We start from the raw sequence: 19,139 nt of genomic DNA, 5'->3' as shown, positions 1-19,139 counted from the left end.
TGTGTATATGTCAATCCTAATCTCCCAATTTATCCCTCCCCCAATCATATCCCCTGATAACCATAAGTTTGTTTTCTACATCTGTGACTCTACTTCTGTTTTGTAAATAAGGTCATTTGTACCCTTTTTTTTTTTTTTAAGATTCCACATATAAACAGTATCATATGATATTTGTCTTTCTGTGTCTGACTTACTTCAGTCAGTATGACAATCTCTAGGTCCATCCATGTTGCTGCAAATGGCATTATTTCGTTCTTTTTTATGGCTGAGTAATATTTCAATGTACATATGTTCCACATCTTCCTTATCAGTCCCTCTGTCGATGGATATTTAGGTTGCTTCCATGTCTTGGCTATTGTAAATAGTGCTACAATGAACATTGGGGTGCATGTATCTTTTCAAATTATGGTTTTCTCTGGATATATGCCCAGTAGTGGGATTGCTGGGTCATATGGTAGTTCTATTTTTAGTTTTTTAAGGAACCTCCATACTGTTCTCCATAGTGGCTGTACCAGTTTACATTCCCACCAACAGTGTGGGACGGTTCCCTTTTCTCCACACCCTCTCCAGCATTTATTGTTTGTAGATTTTTTGATGGTGGCCATTCTGACCGGTGTGAGGTGATAATGTCATTGTAGTTTTGATTGCATTTCTCTAATAATTAGTGATGTTGAGCATCTTTTCATGTACTTTTTGGCCATCTGTATGTCTTCTTTCGAGAAATGTCTGTTTAGGTCTTCTTCTCATTTTTTGATTGGGTTGTTTGTTTTTTTGTTATTGAGCTGCATGAGCCATTTGTATACTTTGGACATTAATCCCTTGTTGGTTGCTTTGTTTGCAAATATTTTCTCCCATTCTGAGGGTTATCTTTTTCTTTTGTTTATGGTTTCCTTTGCTGTGCAAAAGCTTTTAAGTTTAATTAGATCCCATTTGTTTATTTGTGTTTTTATCTTCATTACTTTAGGAGGTGGATCAGAAAAGATCTTGCTTTGATTTATGTCAGAGTGTTCTGCCTCTGTTTTCCTCTAAGAGTTTTATAGTATCTGCCCTTACATTTAGGTCTTTAATCCATTTTGAATTTATTTTTGTGTATGGTGTTAGGGAGTGTTCTAATTTCATTCTTTTACATGTAACTGTCCAGTTTTCCCAGCACCACTTATTGAAGAGACTGTCTTGTCTACATTGTATATTCTTGCCTCCTTTGTTTTGTTGTTGTTGTTGTTTAAAATATTTATTTATTTTGGCTGTGCTGTGTCTTAGTTGTGGCACACGGGATATTTGTTGTGGCATGCGGGATCTTTAGTTGCGGCATGCAGACTTCTTAGTTGTGGCATGCGGGCTTCTTAGTTGCAGCATGCAGACTGTTAGTTGTGGCATGCATGCAGGAACTAGTTCCCCGACCAGGAATCACATCCTGGGCTCCCTGCATTGGGAGCGCGGAGTCTTAGCCACTGGACCACTAGGGAAGTCCACTTGCCTCCTTTGTTATAGATTAGATAACCATTCATCAGTTTCTTAAAAAGCAGATTGTCAGAGATTGGGATTTAGTGAGTCTGGGATGTATGAAAGAAATCTGTACTTTTCAGTTGACTCTCATAGTTATGTGAAAAGAGTCCCTTATTTATATTATATTGAAAAAAATTACCAAAACAATAGCAATTGCAATTCAACAGTTTATATTGAGTATTTATACTTGAGAACCACAGCACTGAACTTGGGTGATATGGTCTTTGTCTGCTTGGAGCTCACAATCCAGTGGGAAATAATGGATCAGTAAACAGACAGTTACAATACAGTGTATAAGCTGCTATAAGTCAAGGAGGGTCACTTAAATCAACTGAGTGAGTCATGGACTTCCTCTTTGCAGACAAACAGCTAAACTGCGACTTAAGCGCTCATTAGGAGTTGAGTAGGTGAAAGGAGATGGAAGAAGGAAAAGCAAATGGGAATGGCATATAGGAAGGATGGCCTATTCAAGGAATAGAAGAAATTGACTATGATTTGCTTAAGGGGACAGCTAGGATAAGCAGGAAGTCCAGAGAGGCAACTGGCTTCAGAGCATGCAGAGCCATCCAGGCCATGTAAAAAGTAGAGATTTAATTCATAAGAGCAGTTGGGAAGCTGTTGAAGGGATTTAAGTAGGGAAGTAACATCATCAGATTTTCATTTTAGAAAAATTATTTAGGTTGGGGAATGGAAATGCATTGGAGGGATTAAGATTGTGAGTAGAGAAATTAATGAAAAACTGATGTAATAATTAATCCATGGGAGAGATGGTGGTAGCTAGGATTAAGGTAATGGCTATAGGACCTAAGAGAACTGGACAGAGTTGAGAGACATTTAGAAAGTGGATTAGACATGACTTTTAGTAGATAAAGGGAGATAAAGAGTTTGATTTTTGTTAGATGTATCTATTATTAGGTATTCAGTTCCATTTCCTTATCTGTAGTACCGATGATCTGTGAATAGAATTAGTTTGAACAGTGCAAAGGAAGAAGCTCTAAGATACTTAAGGTAGTTTGCTTAAATTACAGTTCATTCATATAGCTGATTTAGAGTAATATATTTTATTCCAGATCTAAAACTATCCAAGAAATCATATTTTACCCTCAAGATTTTACCTTTGTTGTATTATGAAACTTAAACATTTTAATTTTTCTATATTTAATACCTCAAATCGATGCTAATATTTATTTTAGAAATAATGACTGTTTTAATAGATGTAAATAGACAATGCAGGTAAGTCCACTATGAAGATAACACTCATTGATGTGCATATATTCAAATGATATAGTATTGATTTGGCCCTACAGAATGAAAAGTAACAGCTTGCCCCACTGTTCTTCCCGCTCCAACACTATGAAATGCTGTTAATATTATCTAAATTTTCAAGGCAAAAATTTATACGCATTCTATATTCTTTGTTTTGAATTTGCATAAAAGGAATCTTGAGAGACCCATTGTGTCCCTGCTTTATATATTTAATATATCTGGGACTTTTATCCTAACAACACAGATCTATTTCATTCATTTTAGCACTTGTACCACTCTATCATGGTATATGGATGTATCTTAATTTTTTTAACCAGGTCTTAATGATTATCTTTAAGTTATTTCCAGTTTTTTATTTATTATAAACAAAGCTACAGTGAACATGCTTGTACTGATATCATGTTATCTGTACAATTATTTCCATAGATTTGTGGACATAAACAATCATGCAAATGAGAACAGACTTTTTACTCAGAGCTTGCTATAATAAAGGAATTTTGTGTTTGGCAGTGACTCAAAGTCAGGCAGGGGAGTGATAAAGTTTTATGGTAGAGAAAGTAGATGGCTTTCATGTATGCCTGATGGAAGTTGCTGGCAGGAGGAAGCTCAAGGTGGGCTCACGAGAAGCTGGGCATCTTTTGTGGTTGGTTTGGGGAACATATTTGACTTTCACTGGTTGGTCCTGAGTCTCTCAGGTTGCAGTTCCTGTTGGTGGAATACCAAGGTCAAAACGTGTGTGTGTGTGTGTGTGAGTGTGAGTTCTAATAAATATTAAATATGCCTATTTCTCTTCTATCCCTTCCAGCTTAAGGTTTTGTCCAACTTTAAAATGTTTGCCAATCTGATAGGTAAAAACTAATGCACATATAAAAATTTATACATGTTCTTTTATTATTTTAGATATCTAGAATTATTTATTAGAATAATTATAAGCTTATGAACAGGCTGTTATATAGTTATCTTCATGGCAGAAGTGGTTCATAATTCAGTACAACAAAAAATAGTTTTATGTTTATGAGATTTTTGACTAATTGATATACTATAACCATTGTTGAAAAATCACAGTAAACTGAAAGTTTATAAAATTTAAGTTTACTGAGTTTTAAGTTAAGTAATAACTTGAGTTTTAGGCTTATTTGTAAAGTTTTCACATTCTTAGCCTTTCTTAAACATTTTAAATGTGATTTACTTGATTTGTAAAGAAAAACTGTGGCTCTTTCATATGTGGTTTTAAAATAGTACTGTGAATTTCAGTGATTATCTTTTTAAAATTGGTAACCAACTATATTTCTTTAAGAGGTTTCAAGTTTGTATTCTTTAGAAATCTAATTGTATGTTCATCTTCTATACATGAAGTTCGTTATTTTATCTTGAATATTCTCTTTATCTTTCATAATATTTTCCTGCTCAGTTTTGTTGGCTTCATAAAAACCAAGCATCCAAATTATCTTTTTTTGAGTATATTTTGTATTCTCTTAGCTACTCAAAATGACACGTTTAAAATTTTTGTTTAGGTCTGCATGAATTTGATGCCTTGAAGGATCCTGAGGTGAATGAATTCCGAATAAAAATGCGCAGATTCAGTGAGGAAAAGATTCAGTCGCTTGTGGGATTGTCTTGGATGGATTGGCTAAAGCACACCTATCCACCAGAGCATGAACCATCCATTCCTGAAAATTTAGAAGATAAACTTTACGGAGGAAAGCTCATTGTGGCTGTTCATTTTGAAAATTGTCAGGTAGTATTATATTATTTTAAGAAATACTTTATAATAAATTTGTGAATTTTACCAGAATGCAGCACCAATGTTAGAGGAGGCTGTTGCTCACCTAGTAAACACTGACAAAGAGCATTTTTAGATTTAAGATGGAAATATATTTAGGATTATATCTGACAACCTAAAGTGACACATCCTTTGCACATATATGGTTTTTTGATGCATTTTTGTCTAGATTGGGGTCCGCAAACTGCAGTGGTTTTGAATGGTTTTTATATTTTTAAAGGGATGTAAAAAACTCAAAGAATTTTGAAGGATGTTAAAAAGAAAAGAAAGAAGAATATGTGACAGATACTCATATGTTGTTAGCAAAGCCTAGTTCTTTAGAGAAAAAGTTTGCCAACCCCTGGTATAGATAATGTTTTTTTTTTTTTTAAAGGTTTTTTTTTTTTTAAACATTTTTTTAAAAATTTATTTATTTTTATTTATTTTTGGGTGTGTTGGGTCTTCATTTCTGTGCGAGGGCTTTCTCTAGTTGCAGTGAGCAGGGGCCACTCTTCATCACGGTGTGCGGGCCTCTCACTATCGCGGCCTCTCTCATGGCGGAGCACGGGTTCCAGACGCGCAGGCTCAGTCGTTGTGGCTCACGGGCCTAGTTGCTCCGTGGCATGTGGGATTTTCCCAGACCAGGGCTCGAACCCGTGTCCTCTGCATTGGCAGGCACATTCTCAACCACTGCGCCACCAGGGAAGCCCCGATAATGTTGTTTAATGTAGATATAATTTTATTTTCTCATGTGATTTTTCTCTTCTCTATAAAATGAAAGGTTTGATCAAAGAGCTCTTTTTTTCCATTTTCTTACATTTGCGTTCTGTGAATATGTGAACTAAGTGCCGATACGGAATTGGGCATTATAATAGAGTGTATATATAGTTAATCTGTATCTGAATGTTCATAGCAATTTTACAAACTAGATTATGCTACTGCCTTTCTATGAAGTGTGCTCATTTTATCATCTAGGTCTCTGGCCTTGGAATTAGGGTAGGAGTACAAGGATATTTTGTTTTGTTCTTCAATTAACAAAACCTTTATCAGTAGCCATTCTATATTGAGCACTTTACTATGCCAGGAATTATGAAAGGTATTTTTGAAATATATTCTCTACTTCTCACAACAACCCAATAAAGTGTTGTTATTTTATCCCCATTTTATAGTGAAGAAACTGAAAGGGAGAGAAGTTTGAGTTCTTTTGTGCCCTGCTTCATAGCTGGTCAGTGGTAGAGCCAGGATTTTTTCCAGGTGTTTCTCATTTTATCAAGTTGGCCTCCTTTCCAAAAACACGTTATTAAGTATTTGTTAGGTCAGATGTAAAAAAAGGATCCTACATTCAGGCATTTTGCAAGGGAAGTTTGTCTAGAGAAAAAAAAAAGAAAACAATTTGCCACTCTATACTGAGATATGTTGAGACTCAAGTTCAATTTAAGCCAAGAATTGGATATCATAAAGTGTAAAGATCAAATTTAAAATGCTGTTTAGGGAATTCTGCATTGTTGAAAGAGCTGAAATAGGGAATTTTACTGTTAAAAGGTGATTAGAATTCAACTTGAAAATACCTGCTCCGGGCAATTTGTCCATCTAGGTCAGTTTGAATTTCATCACATATGGGTCAAACCTCTACTGGATATACAGATTTTAATGTGATCATCATTGTAACAAAGTATATGTGAAAAGAAGTGTTTTGAAGTTAGAAGAGAAATATAGATGTAAAATCTTATTGGATTCAAGCAGTCATAGAACTTAATGGTGAAAGGAGTTTAGACATCATCTAGGCAGACTCTTTATTCTTTTCACCATCCTTTATATCCTGTGTCTCTAACCAAATACATCCAGTTGCTATGGGAGCCCTCTGCCTACTGAAGTAGCATGTTTTCACTGTGAGCAAGCACACATTTAAATTTTGAATTTAAAAAATTAAATTCAAACGGTCTTTCTGTGACTTCTGCTCGTCTGGTTATACTTTCCTATTTAATAAGTATCCATTCAATCTCTCTTTATTCTACATGCCAGATATTCAGATAATTGGAATATAGCTATCATATGTCTCCTTAGTCTCCTTTTCTTCTGGCTAGATACTTCCCAGGGATTAAACCAAAAATTCGTAGAGTTTTTGATCATACAGAATAGTAAATTTTTAAGTTATGAAATAATTTTAGGAAGTCACATAGAGTTTATAGATTTTTTTAAAAAATAAATTTATTTATTTTATTTATTTATTTTTGGCTGTGTTGGGTCTTTGTTGCTGGGCGCGGGCTTTCTCTATTTGCGGTGAGCGGGGGCTACTCTCCGTTGCGGTGCACGGGCTTCTCATTGCGGTGGCTTCTCTTGTTGCAGATCACGGGCTCTAGGCACGCGGGCTTCAGTAGTTGTGGCACGTGGGCTCAGTAGTTGTGGCTCGCGGGCTCTAGAGCTCAGGCTCAGTAGTTGTGACGCACGGGCTTAGTTGCTCCGCAGCATGTGGGATCTTTCCGGACCAGGGCTCGGACCCGTGTCCCCTGCATTGGCAGGCAGATTCTTAACCACTGCTCCACCAAAGAAGCCCGAGTTTATAGATTTTTATTTAGGCTATTATTGCTTTAAAAAAAAACCAAACCCCATACCGTAATTTATTGCCAACACTATTTCATAAGTGAATAAACATTTTACCATCAAAAAATAGGAATGACAATCTCAGAATAAAGGATGTTTGGCAACCTACTCCATCATACATGCATCTCCCCGCCCACCCCCCCTCAAATTCTATAAAATTCTCATTTGGCCATTTCACCATCACTGCTGATAACCAGCATTGGGAAGCAGCACGTGGGAACACTAAACTAAAAATGAGATGAACTGTAACAAGGTATTCATTTAGGTTAAAAAATGATTTTCCAGGATTGGTAGGGGGAAAGAAAATTTACTGGAAATTAAATGTAAAGGATGTACATGTGTAAACATTATGTATAGTTGTATACAGTGTAGTACTTAATAGTAAGTACAAATGTAAAGAGTGATTTTTTTTTTCCAGTGTAAATACAAAATTGCTTCTTTTTTCTACCCCCCTTTTTAGGATGTGTTTAGCTTTCAAGTATCTCCTAATATGAATCCTATCAAAATAAATGAATTGGCAATCCAAAAACGTTTGACTATTCATGGGAAAGAAGATGAAGTTAGCCCCTATGACTATGTGTTGCAAGTCAGTGGGAGAGTAGAATATGTGTTTGGTGATCACCCACTAATTCAGTTCCAGGTATGTGTTTTAACTATCAATTTACCGTTTATTTACATTTAGTCATGAATTCTTTGAGTAGATGTTTTATGCAAGGAATTGATGTGCCTCAGGTTATTTTTGGAGTATAGTGGAGTTTAAATAAGATATGTGCATTGCGACACCCCTTCCCCCAGCATAAGGTATGCTATTTAAAGAAGCTTTGCCTTCAAGGAACTTGAGGATATTTTTGTTGAAATTACATTTGGAGACTAAAAAATGGTCGTTACATAAAGAATGCTGGGTTAAGTGCCAAGTTAGAGGTAAACAGTAACAGAATTTTAGGAAAATATGTGATTACTCTTTCTTTAAAAATTTATTTTATTTATTTATTTATTTTTGGCTGCATTGGGTCTTCGTTGCTGCGCTCAGGCTTTCTCTAGTTGCGGCGAGCGGGGGCTACTCTTCGTTGTGGTGTGCGGGCTTCTCATTGCCGTGGCTTCTCTTGTTGTGGAGCACAGGCTCTAGGCGCACGGGCTTCAGTAGTTGTGGCACGCAGGCTCAGTAGTTGTGGCTCGTGGGCTCTAGGCTCACGGACTTCAGTAGTTGTGGCGCGCGGGCTTAGTTGCTCTGCGGCATGTGGGATCTTTCCTGACCAGGGCTTGAACCTGTGTCCCCTGCATTGGCAGGCGGATTCTTAACCACTCTGCCACCATGGGAACCTGTGGTTACTCTTATTTGTGATTTTTGTTGTTTGTTTTAAGCAACAGGGATACAGGCATGCCAGTTATTAAGTGATGTCTGTTTCAGAAGGAACTCTGATTTATTACCAGGTAACAGGGGATTTTGTATCCTCCCCTTCTTTTTTTTTTCAAATTTTTAGTGTAGCCCTTAATCCTTGGTTTAGTAGGTAGAAGGTCTAGCAGCAGTTATAACCTCTGTGCACAGCTTTGGGATCTGTGGCATTCTGACAGTAAGTGCTTGAACTCTAGCCTATGAGAGGAAGAAGGAAGATGAAAAGTGCTTGGTGGTAACATCTAAGTACTGACTTCTTCCCTTCATGTTCTGCCGTCTTTTAAGTAGCCTCCTGCTTCTTTAACACTTTTTTTTAAACCTTAATAAGGGGAAAGTATATTGTTTTGCTCAAACTGGAATTTGTTATTACAAAGAAAACTAAAGACGTGTGTGTTTTTTGTACAAGGTCATGTGAGAAAGAAAATATACAATGAAGGTGAAGGAACCTGAAGGAAATGAAATGATACATCTTTCATAGGGAAAAGTTTTTGAATGAATATATTTATCATACTATCATGTTAACTCCCACTTGCAGGCCAGTCTGGAATTTTTTTTTTTTTTTTTCCAAAAGTGTATTTTCAGTGGTTCTGAATTGAATACAATATACTGAGTCACACTTTATATCTGTATAGGAAATTTATTATAGTGAGGAGTACATTGGATTTCTATTCATTATGTTAGGAATCTTTGGTAATGTGAATAACCACCCCTCTTCTTATATGCCTCTGGAGAATCATCCTGGTTTCATGGAAATGAAACTGAGCATCAAGCTCGGATGGCCAGTAAGTTTTTGATGGAAAGTCAGTAATGGATGCCTGGAGCCCTGTGCTGAAAAGGTACCAGGGCTGCCTCAGAGATCCATGGAAATGTGGCCACCTCAGGACTTATAAAAAATGGCCACATGTGTACTACGTATTCACCTTTCCTGACTTACTGGTCAGAGCTTGCAGTGTGGCATCACAGTCTATGACGATCAAGTCCTGCCCCTGGAAAGGTGTGCCAGTTGGTCATACTGTCATGTATTAAGTGCAGAGAAGAGAAAACAAAACATCTATACTGTGGCACATATTTCTCCAAGGTTTAGCAAACAGAAAAGAAGTCAGACAGGTGGATTTAAATCCAGGTGTTAAAGATACTAGCTGTGTAACTTAGCCTTCTGATTTTCAGTTCTTTAATCTATTAAAAGGGGAAAATCTGTCTTTTAGAGTTATGAAGATTAGCTCTAACATACAAGAAGTATCTAGTTCAGTTCTCAGGTACGTAGATGTTCAATTAATTGTAGCAGTTTTATGTTGTGATTTTTATTTCTCATATTCTTGACATTGAGTTGTTGTTTAAGATACACTTTCACAGTGCATTTGTTCTAGTGTTGTTCAGCTTAATTTTATTCTTCTGTTGATTTAAGTTTTGCTTGAAAATCCTTACCTTATTCTTTCTTGCCACTGTAGTATATCCGGAACTGTGTAATGAATAGAGCCTTGCCCCATTTTATACTTGTGGAATGTTGCAAGATCAAGAAGCTGTATGAACAGGAAATGATTGCCATAGAGGCTGCCATAAATCGAAATTCATCTAACCTTCCTCTTCCTTTACCACCAAAGAAAACTCGAATTATTTCTGTAAGTTTCATGTGTGAACCTTTGGTAACCCCAAAAGGCACGTGATTTTTTTGGTTAGGTTGTATGCTTAAGCCTCACACGTATATTCTTTGCTTAGTTTTCCTTCTGTGGAAAATGCATCTTTTCCACAGAATATTAATATTAATATGAATTAATATTAATATTCCACAGAATATTAATGCATATTTGCCAAAGATCCATCACCATTTATTTGTAATTATCTTTTTAGCTACCCTTCTTTTTCCTTACTCAGGCTACATATGATTGTAAACAGGCCATTTATGTTTTCAATTATCTTTTGGTGCTAAAGATAAATGCCCTCAAATTTGAGATATTTTGAGATTAGAGCTAAATGTGGGACTTCAAAGAGCAAGTTGAGCATTTTAGTAGAAAAGTTAGATGTGCTGAGATAGTTGATTTTCTGGTATATCTCATTTCTGCCAGTTTATCTATAATAGTGTTTTGGTATAATTTGTCTGTTTTCTTTCTTTCTGATTGAATACTTTTAGACTTTAAATGTAACAAAGGCATCATTTTTTTCTAGAATGTAATATATTTGTATAAAGCAAATCTTAAGTTTGTATTCATTAGAACACAACAGTTTTAAAATAGTTCTTCAGTCTTAAGAAATTGCATGTTTAACCATTCCTTGATGATTAAGTTATTATCTTTATATTAATTTATTGGTCAATTCTTAATTTATGCAAAACTTTTATTACTATTTTTTAATGGTGTTTAGTGAATTTCTTAGCAATACTGGAATGCTGCCTGTTTTGCCTTGAGAACTAAGTGCTAGTGGTTGTGATGGTTAATTTAATATATGTGATTTTCAGTTGTTAGTTCAGAGGTGTATTTTCATTATTTTACCAATGGAAATGAGAACTGATAAGGCTATTTCATTGCTAGCATAGAATATTCATTTCGTTCATTAAAATACTCTTGTCTTTATTTCATTTTTTTACAGCATGTTTGGGAAAATAACAGCCCTTTCCAAATTGTCTTGGTTAAGGGAAATAAACTTAACACAGAAGAAACTGTAAAAGTGAGTACTTGTTAAGATTTGAATTTATCTTCTGCTCCATTATTTGAATAAGTCACTGATAGGCTCAGTCAAAGTCACATTGGAGATGAATTTTACCCATATTGGTTAACTACAGGAGACAGAGTATGGTATATAGGACAATTAAGAATTTTTGTTTTAAAATATTCTTTGAATAGTTTGAGATGTGCTGGATAGATTGACATTTTCCCAGTGTATATAATGGAAAAGAAATTGGTTTAGATCAAGAATTCAGCAAGTAAAATTTAAGCCAAACCTATAGGTCACATGTTTCTGTGCAGGCTTACTCTCCTTTCTCAGCTTTGCTTAGAGCTGCACAATAGCCTCTCTTACCCCCTCCCCCTTTTTTTTTTCCATTTAAACTTGCAGAAAATGTAATATTATTTCCTGAAATAAAATAGATGACTCTATTGTAGACCACAACTTGTTAACACATGAGGATTTATTGCACTACCCCTACAGTTAAGACTTAACAAGGCATTTTGTCTGAAAGTGTAAAGCATACATTTTCCTCTATTTTGCTTGGCAGGAAATTAAGTGAATAGTTTTGTGATCCAAGAAAGAGATTCAGTTAGTTTGAGATGTTTGCTGGCATGAGGATATATTCAGGAGCAACTTGCCAAAGATTACCAGTGACTTGCTTTTATAAATGGACATTAAAGATTCTTTGGGTAGCTGTCATTAAAATAAGGGATTTTTTTCACTTATATTCTTAGCTAGATTTTAATTTTTTTTTTTAATTTTATTTATTTATTTATTTATTGGTTGCGTTGGGTCTTCATTGCTGCACGCAGAGTTTCTCTAGTTGTGGTGAGTGGGGGCTACTCTTCGTTGTGGTGTGGAGCACGGGCTCTAGGCGCACGGGCTTCAGTTGTGGCATGCGGGCTCTGTAGTTGTGGCTGTGCTAGAGCACAGGCTCAGTAGTTGTGGTGCACGGACTTAGTTGCTCCACGGCATGTGGGATCTTCCTGGACCAGGGATCGAACCTGTGTCCCCTGCATTGGCAGGCGGATTCTTAACCACTTCGCCACTAGGGAAGTCCTAGATTTTAATTTTTAATGAGTATGCTTATGGCCAATTAGCCTTTGTTTTCTATTTTAGTGGTAATTTAATTTTTCCCTTTAATTTAAATTTTCTTTATTAATTTTTTCCAATGGCAAAAGTATAACATGATTGTTGCAACAGGCAAAAAAAGTCCAAACATGATTTAAGAAAAAAGTTGCTGATCTCTCCTCCCCATCTCTTTACCATCATATGGGATTCAAGGTCAACAGGCCTTGAGTGACCTCCATGTTAATACAAATATATATTCACATATGGTTTATACAAATATATATAAACATATTGTTGTGTTTATTTTGTTGATTGGTCGGTTTCTTAAAGAAAAGGGATGATGTTATATATATTATTCTATAATTTGATTTCTTCACTTTATATCTTGGATGGTCCTCTGGATTATTAAATATTTAGTAGAGTTCCTTGGGAATTATATTTCTTTTTTTTTTTTTTTTTGACTTTTTATTTTATTTTATTTTTTTCACACACGCACACTGTATTTTATTTTTACAAGAGATAAAGTGACACCAAGCATTGTAAATGGATGACCACAACAAAAGCAACAACGATTGCAATTACCAAACACGAAACACACTCATACTATGTCATAACATTGACATTCAGTCCAGTAATCCTCCACTGTAACAGCTCCTTTACTTTGCAGTGAAAATTGATTTGTATATTTTTTGCCTCTGAGTCCTTGTGGGATTTTTTTTTTTTTAATTCAAACAGAAAGTCACAAAAATTATAATCATCCTCATCAGTTCACTCAGTCCCATGGAATTAATTTTTTTTTTCATCTTGATCTTTTGTTAGCACTTTTATGAATTCATCAGTTTTCCATTAGAGTTCTGAAAATGCTTATTCATTCAGTTCAGCAGTATAGTCAGTTACCAGAAACCTGTACTTGTCAGAGTCTTTTCCATGAATTCCTTGAAGATGAAACCCTTTTATAGGAACATTTTTGCAAAAGCATCAGAGTACACCCAGAACTGTCTGTAAATGACAAAAGACTTAAAATGACCACGGTTAAAGATTTGATGAAAGTTCATAATAATGCAATTGACAAAGAAATTTAGTTATTTCTGAGATATACATTTTAAAGTAATAACTAGAATTATGACTTATAACATTATACCAGAACATATAAGATTTTTAGAAATTTCATGTAATGTCTGAAACATTTATATTAACGTATTTCCATACAAATAAACCAAAGTTTAATATTAGTTGTTTATTTGTTTGTTTTTTTGTACTGCAGGTTCTTATTAGTCATCAGTTTTATACACATCAGTGTATACATGTCAATCCCAATCGTCCAATTCAGCACACCGCCATCCCCACCCCACCGCGGTTTTCCCCCCTTGGTGTCCATACGTTTGTTCTCTACATCTGTGTCTCAACTTCTGCCCTGCAAACCAGTTCATCTGTACCATTTTTCTAGGTTCCAAATATCTGCGTTAACATACGATATTTGTTTTTCTCTTTCTGGCTTACTTCATTCCATATGACAGTCTCTAGATCCATCCACGTCTCAACAAATAACTCAATTTCGTTCCTTTTTATGGCTGAGTAATATTCCATTGTGTATATGTACCACAACTTCTTTATCCATTCGTCTGTCAATGGGCATTTAGGTTGCTTCCATGACCTGGCTATTGTAAGTAGTGCTGCAATGAACATTGGGGTGCATGTGTCTTTTTGAATTATGGTTTTCTCTGGGTATATGCCCAGTAGTGGGATTGCTGGATCATATGGTAATTCTATTATTAGTTTTTTAAGGAACCTCCATACTGTTCTCCATAGTGGTTGTAGCCATTTACATTCCCACCAACAGTGCAAGAGGGTTCCCTTTTCTCCACACCCTCTCCAGCATTTGTTGTTTGTATATTTTCTGATGATGCCCATTCTAACTGGTGTGAGGTGATACCTCATTGTACTTTTGATTTGCTTTCTCTAATAATTAGTGATGTTGAGCAGCTTTTCATGTGCTTCTTGGCCATCTGTATGTCTTCTTTGGAGAAATGTCTGTTTAGGTCTTCTGCCCATTTTTGGATTGGATTGTTTGTTTCTTTAATATTGAGCTGCATGAGGTGTTTATATATTTTGGAGAGTAATCCTTTGTCCGTTGATTCGTTTGCAAATATTTTCTCCCATTCTGAGGGTTGTCTTTTCGTCTGTTTATGGTTTCCTTTGCTGTGCAAAAGCTTTGAAGTTTCATTAGGACCCATTTGTTTATTTTTGTTTTTATTTCCATTACTCTAGGAGGTGGATCAAAAAAGATCTTGCTGTGATTTATGTCAAAGAGTGTTCTTCCTATGTTTTCCTCTAAGAGTTTTATAGTGTCCAGTCTTACATTTAGGTCTTTAATCCATTTGGAGTTTATTTTTGTGTATGGTGTTAGGGAGTGTTCTAATTTCATTCTTTTCCATGTAGCTGTCCAGTTTTCCCAGCACCACTTATTGAAGAGACTGTCTTTTCTCCATTGTATATCTTTGCCTCCTTTGTCATAGATTAGTTGACCATAGGTGCGTGGGTTTATCTCTGGGCTTTCTATCTTGTTCCGTTGATCTATGTTTCTGTTTTTGTGCCAGTACCATATTGTCTTGATTACTGTAGCTTTGTAGTATAGTCTGAAGTCAGGGAGTCTGATTCCTCCAGCTCCGTTTTTTTCCCTCAAGACTGCTTTGGCTATTCGGGGTCTTTTGTGTCTCCATACAGATTTTAAGTTGATTTGTTCTAGTTCCATAAAAAAATGCCACTGGTAATTTGATAGGGATTGCATTGAATCTGTAGATTGCTTTGGGTAGTATAGTCATTTTCACAATATTGATTCTTCCAATCCAAGAATATGGTATATCTCTCCATCTGTTGGTATCATTTTTAATTTCTTTCATCAGTGTCTTATAGTTTTCTGCATACAGGTCCTTTGGTTCCCTAGGTAGGTTTATTCCTAGATATTTTATTCTTTTTGTTGCAATGGAAAACGGGAGTGTTTCCATAATTTCTCTTTCAGATTTTTCATCATTAGTATATAGGAATGCAAGAGATTTCTGTGCATTAATTTTGTATTCTGCAACTTTACCGAATTCATTGGTTAGCTCTAGGAGTTTTCTGGTGGCATCTTTAGGATTCTCTATGTATAGTATCATGTCATCTGCAAACAGTGACAGTTTTACTTCTTCTTTTCCAATTTGTATTCCTTTTATTTCTTTTTCTTCTCTGATTGCCGTGGCTAGGACTTCCAAAACTATGTTGAATAATAGTGGTGGGAGTGGACATCCTTGTTTCATTCCTAATCTTAGAGGAAATGCTTTCAGTTTTTCACCATTGAGAATGATGTTTGCTGTGGGTTTGTCGTATATGGCCTTTATTATGTTGAGGTAGGTTCCCTCTATGCCCACTTTCTGGAGAGTTTTTATCATAAATGGGTGTTGAATTTTGTCAGAAGCTTTTTCTGCATCTATTGAGATGATCATATGGTTTGTATTCATCAGTTTGTTAATATGATGTATCACATTGATTGATTTGCATATATTGAAGAATCCTTGCATCCCTGGGATAAATCCCACTTGATCATGGTTTATGATCCTTTTAATGTGTTGCTGGATTCTGTTTGCTAGTATTTTGTTGAGGATTTTTGCATCTATATTCATCAGTGATATTGGTCTGTAATTTTCTTTTTTGTAGTATCTTTGTGTGGTTTGGGTACCAGGGTGATGATGGCCTCATAGAATGAGTTTGGGAGTGTTCCTTCCTCTGCAATTTTTTGGAAGAGTTTGAGAAGGACGGGTGTTAGCTCTTCTCTAAATGTTTGATAGAATTCACCTGTATGGGCTTCCCTGGTGGCGCAGTGGTTGAGAATCCGCCTGTCAATGCAGGGGACACGGGTTCGAGCCCTGGTCTGGGAAGATCCCACATGCCGCGGAGCAACTAGGCCCGTGAGCCACAATTACTGAACCTGCGTGTCTGGAGCCTGTGCTCCGCAACAAGAGGGGCCGCGATAGTGCGAGGCCCGCGCACCGCGATGAAGAGTGGCCTCCACTTGCTGCACCTAGAGAAAGCCCTCGTACAGAAACGAAGACCCAACACAGCCAAAAGTAAATAAATAATAATTTAAAAAAAAAAAAGAATTCACCTGTGAAGCCATCTGGTCCTGGACTTCTCTTTGTTGGAAGATTTTTAATCACAGTTTCAATTTCATTACTTGTGATTGGTCTATTCATATTTTCTGTTTCTTCCTGGTTCAGTCTTGGAAGGTTATACCTTTCTAAGAATTTGTCCATTTCTTCCAGGTTGTCTATTTTATTGGCATAGAGTTGCTTGTAGTAGTCTCTTAGGATGCTTTGTATTTCTGTGGTGTCTGTTGTAACTTCTCCTTTTTCATTTCTAATTTTATTGATTTGAGTCCTCTCCCTCTTTTTCTCGATGAGTCTGGCTAAATGTTTATCAATTTTGTTTATCTTCTCAAAGAACCAGCTTTTAGTTTTATTGATCTTTGCTATTGTTTTCTTTGTTTCTATTTCATTAGTTTCTGCTCTGATCTTTATGATTTCTTTCCTTCTGCTAACTTTGGGTTTTGTTTGTTCTTCTTTCTCTAGTTCCTTTAGGTGTAAGGTTAGATTGTTTACTTGAGATTTTTCTTGTTTCTTGAGGTAGGCTTGTACTGCTATAAACTTACCTCTTAGAACTGCTTTTGCTGCATCCCATAGGTTTTGGATTGTCGTGTTTTCATTGTCATTTGTCTCTAGGTATTTTTTTATTTCCTCTTTGATTTCTTCAGTGATCTCTTGTTTATTTAGTAACGTATTGTTTAGCCTCCATGTGTTTGTGTTTTTTACGTTTTTTCCCCTGTAATTCATTTCTAATCTCATAGCATGGTGGTCAGAAAAGATGCTTGATATGATTTCAGTTTTCTTAAGTTTACCGAGGCTTGATTTGTGATCCAAGATGTAATCTATCCTGGAGAATGTTCCGTGTGCACTTGAGAGGAAAGTGTAATCTGCTGTTTTTGGATGGAATGTCCTATAAATATCAATTAAATCTCTCTGGTCTATTGTGTCATTTAAAGCTTCTGTTTCCTTATTTATTTTCATTTTGGATGATCTGTCCATTGGTGTAAGTGAGCTGTTAAAGTCCCCCACTATTATTGTGTCACTATCGATTTCCTCTTTTGTAGCTGTTAGCAGTTTCCTTATGTATTGAGGTGCTCCTTTGTTGGGTGCATATATATTTATACTTGCTATATCTTCTTGGATTGATCCCTTGATCATTATGTAGTGTCCTTCCTTGTCTCTTATAATATTCTTTATATTAAAGTCTATTTTATCTGATATGAGTATAGCTACTCCAGCTTTCTTTTGATTTCCATTTGCATGGAATATCTTTTTCCATCCCCTCACTTTCAGTCTGTCTGTGTCCCTAGGTCTGAAGTGGGTCTCTTGTAGACAGCATATATACGGGTCTTGTTTTTGTATCCTTTCAGCCAGTCTGTATCTTTTGGTGGGAGCATTTAATCCATTCACGTTTAAGGTAATTATCGATATGTATGTTCCTATGACCATTTTCTTAATCGTTTTGGGTTTGTTTTTGTAGATCCTTTTCTTCTTTTGTATTTCCCACTTAGAGAAGTTCCTTTAGCATTTGTTGTAGAGCTGGTTTGGTGGTGCTGAATTCTCTTAGCTTTTGCTTGTCTGTAAAGCTTTTGATTGCTCCATCGAATCTGAATGAGATCCTTGCCGGGTAGAGTAATCTTGGTTGTAGGTTCTTCCCTGTCATCACTTTAAGTATATCATGCCACTCACTTCTGGCTTGTAGAGTTTCTGCTGAGAAATCAGCTGTTAACCACATGGGAGTTCCCTTGTATGTTATTTTTTGTTTTTCCCTTGCTGCTTTCAATAATTTTTCTTTGTCTTTAATTTTTGCCAATTTGATTACTATGTATCTCGGCATATTTCTCCTTGGGTTTATCCTGTATGGGACTCTCTGCGCTTCCTGGACTTGGGTGGCTATTTCCTTTCCCATGTTAGGGAAGTTCTCAACTATAATCTCTTCAAATATTTTCTCTGGCCCTTTCTCTCTCTCTCTTCTCCTTCTGGGATCCCTATAATGTGAATGTTGTTGCGTTTAATGTTGTCCCAGAGGTCTCCTAGGCTCTCTTCATTTCTTTTCATTCTTTTTTCTTTATTCTGTTCCGCAGCAGTGAATTCCACCATTCTGTCTTCCAGGTCACTTATCCGTTCTTCTGCCTCAGTTATTCTGCTATTGATTCCTTCTAGTGTAGTTTTCATTTCAGTTATTGTATTGTTCATCTCTGTTTGTTTGTTCTTTAATTCTTCTAGGTCTTTGTTTAACATTTCTTACATCTTCTCAATCTTTGCCTCCATTCTTTTTCCGAGGTCCTGGATCATCTTCACTATCATTATTCTGAATTCTTTTTCTGGAAGGTTGCTTATTTCCACTTCATTTAGTTGTTTTTCTGGGGTTTTATCTTGTTCCTTCATCTGGTACAGAGCCCTCTGCCTTTTCATCTTGTCTATCTTTCTGTGAATGTGGTTTTTGTTCCACAGGCTGCAGGATTGTAGTTCTTCTTGCTTCTGCTCTCTGCCCTCTGGTGGATGATGCTATCTAAGAGGCTTGATGGGAGGGACTGGTGGTGGGTAAGACCTGACTGTTGCTCTGGTGGGAAGAGCTCAGTAAAACTTTAATCCACTTGACTGCTGATGGGTGGGGCTGGGTTCCCTCCCTGTTGGTTGTTTGGCCTGAGGCAACCCAACACTGGAGTCTATCTGGGCTCTTTGGAGGGGCTAATGACAGACTCTGGGAGGGCTTATGCCAAGGAGTACTTCCCAGAACTTCTGCTGTCAGTGTCCTTGT

The 19,139-nt window shown here is 36.3% G+C and overlaps 1 protein-coding gene across 3 annotated transcripts in view; it reads left to right on the top strand.

The window, feature by feature from the left end:
* The window catches only part of PIK3CB (phosphatidylinositol-4,5-bisphosphate 3-kinase catalytic subunit beta), a 195,865-nt gene that overhangs the window by 96,477 nt on the left and 80,249 nt on the right, over positions 1 to 19,139 (top strand). For all 3 annotated transcript variants that reach the window (XM_068545993.1, XM_068545994.1, XM_068545995.1), the window contains 4 exons: positions 4,287 to 4,510; positions 7,596 to 7,775; positions 9,977 to 10,147; positions 11,112 to 11,189. In XM_068545993.1, the coding sequence (XP_068402094.1) occupies positions 4,287 to 4,510; positions 7,596 to 7,775; positions 9,977 to 10,147; positions 11,112 to 11,189 (653 nt within the window). The remainder of the gene's footprint in view (positions 1 to 4,286; positions 4,511 to 7,595; positions 7,776 to 9,976; positions 10,148 to 11,111; positions 11,190 to 19,139) is intronic.

Source organism: Eschrichtius robustus, chromosome 6 (genome assembly GCF_028021215.1).
Source record: "Eschrichtius robustus isolate mEscRob2 chromosome 6, mEscRob2.pri, whole genome shotgun sequence".
Taxonomy (NCBI): domain Eukaryota; kingdom Metazoa; phylum Chordata; class Mammalia; order Artiodactyla; family Eschrichtiidae; genus Eschrichtius; species Eschrichtius robustus.
This window is presented reverse-complemented; position numbering and strand designations above follow the sequence as displayed.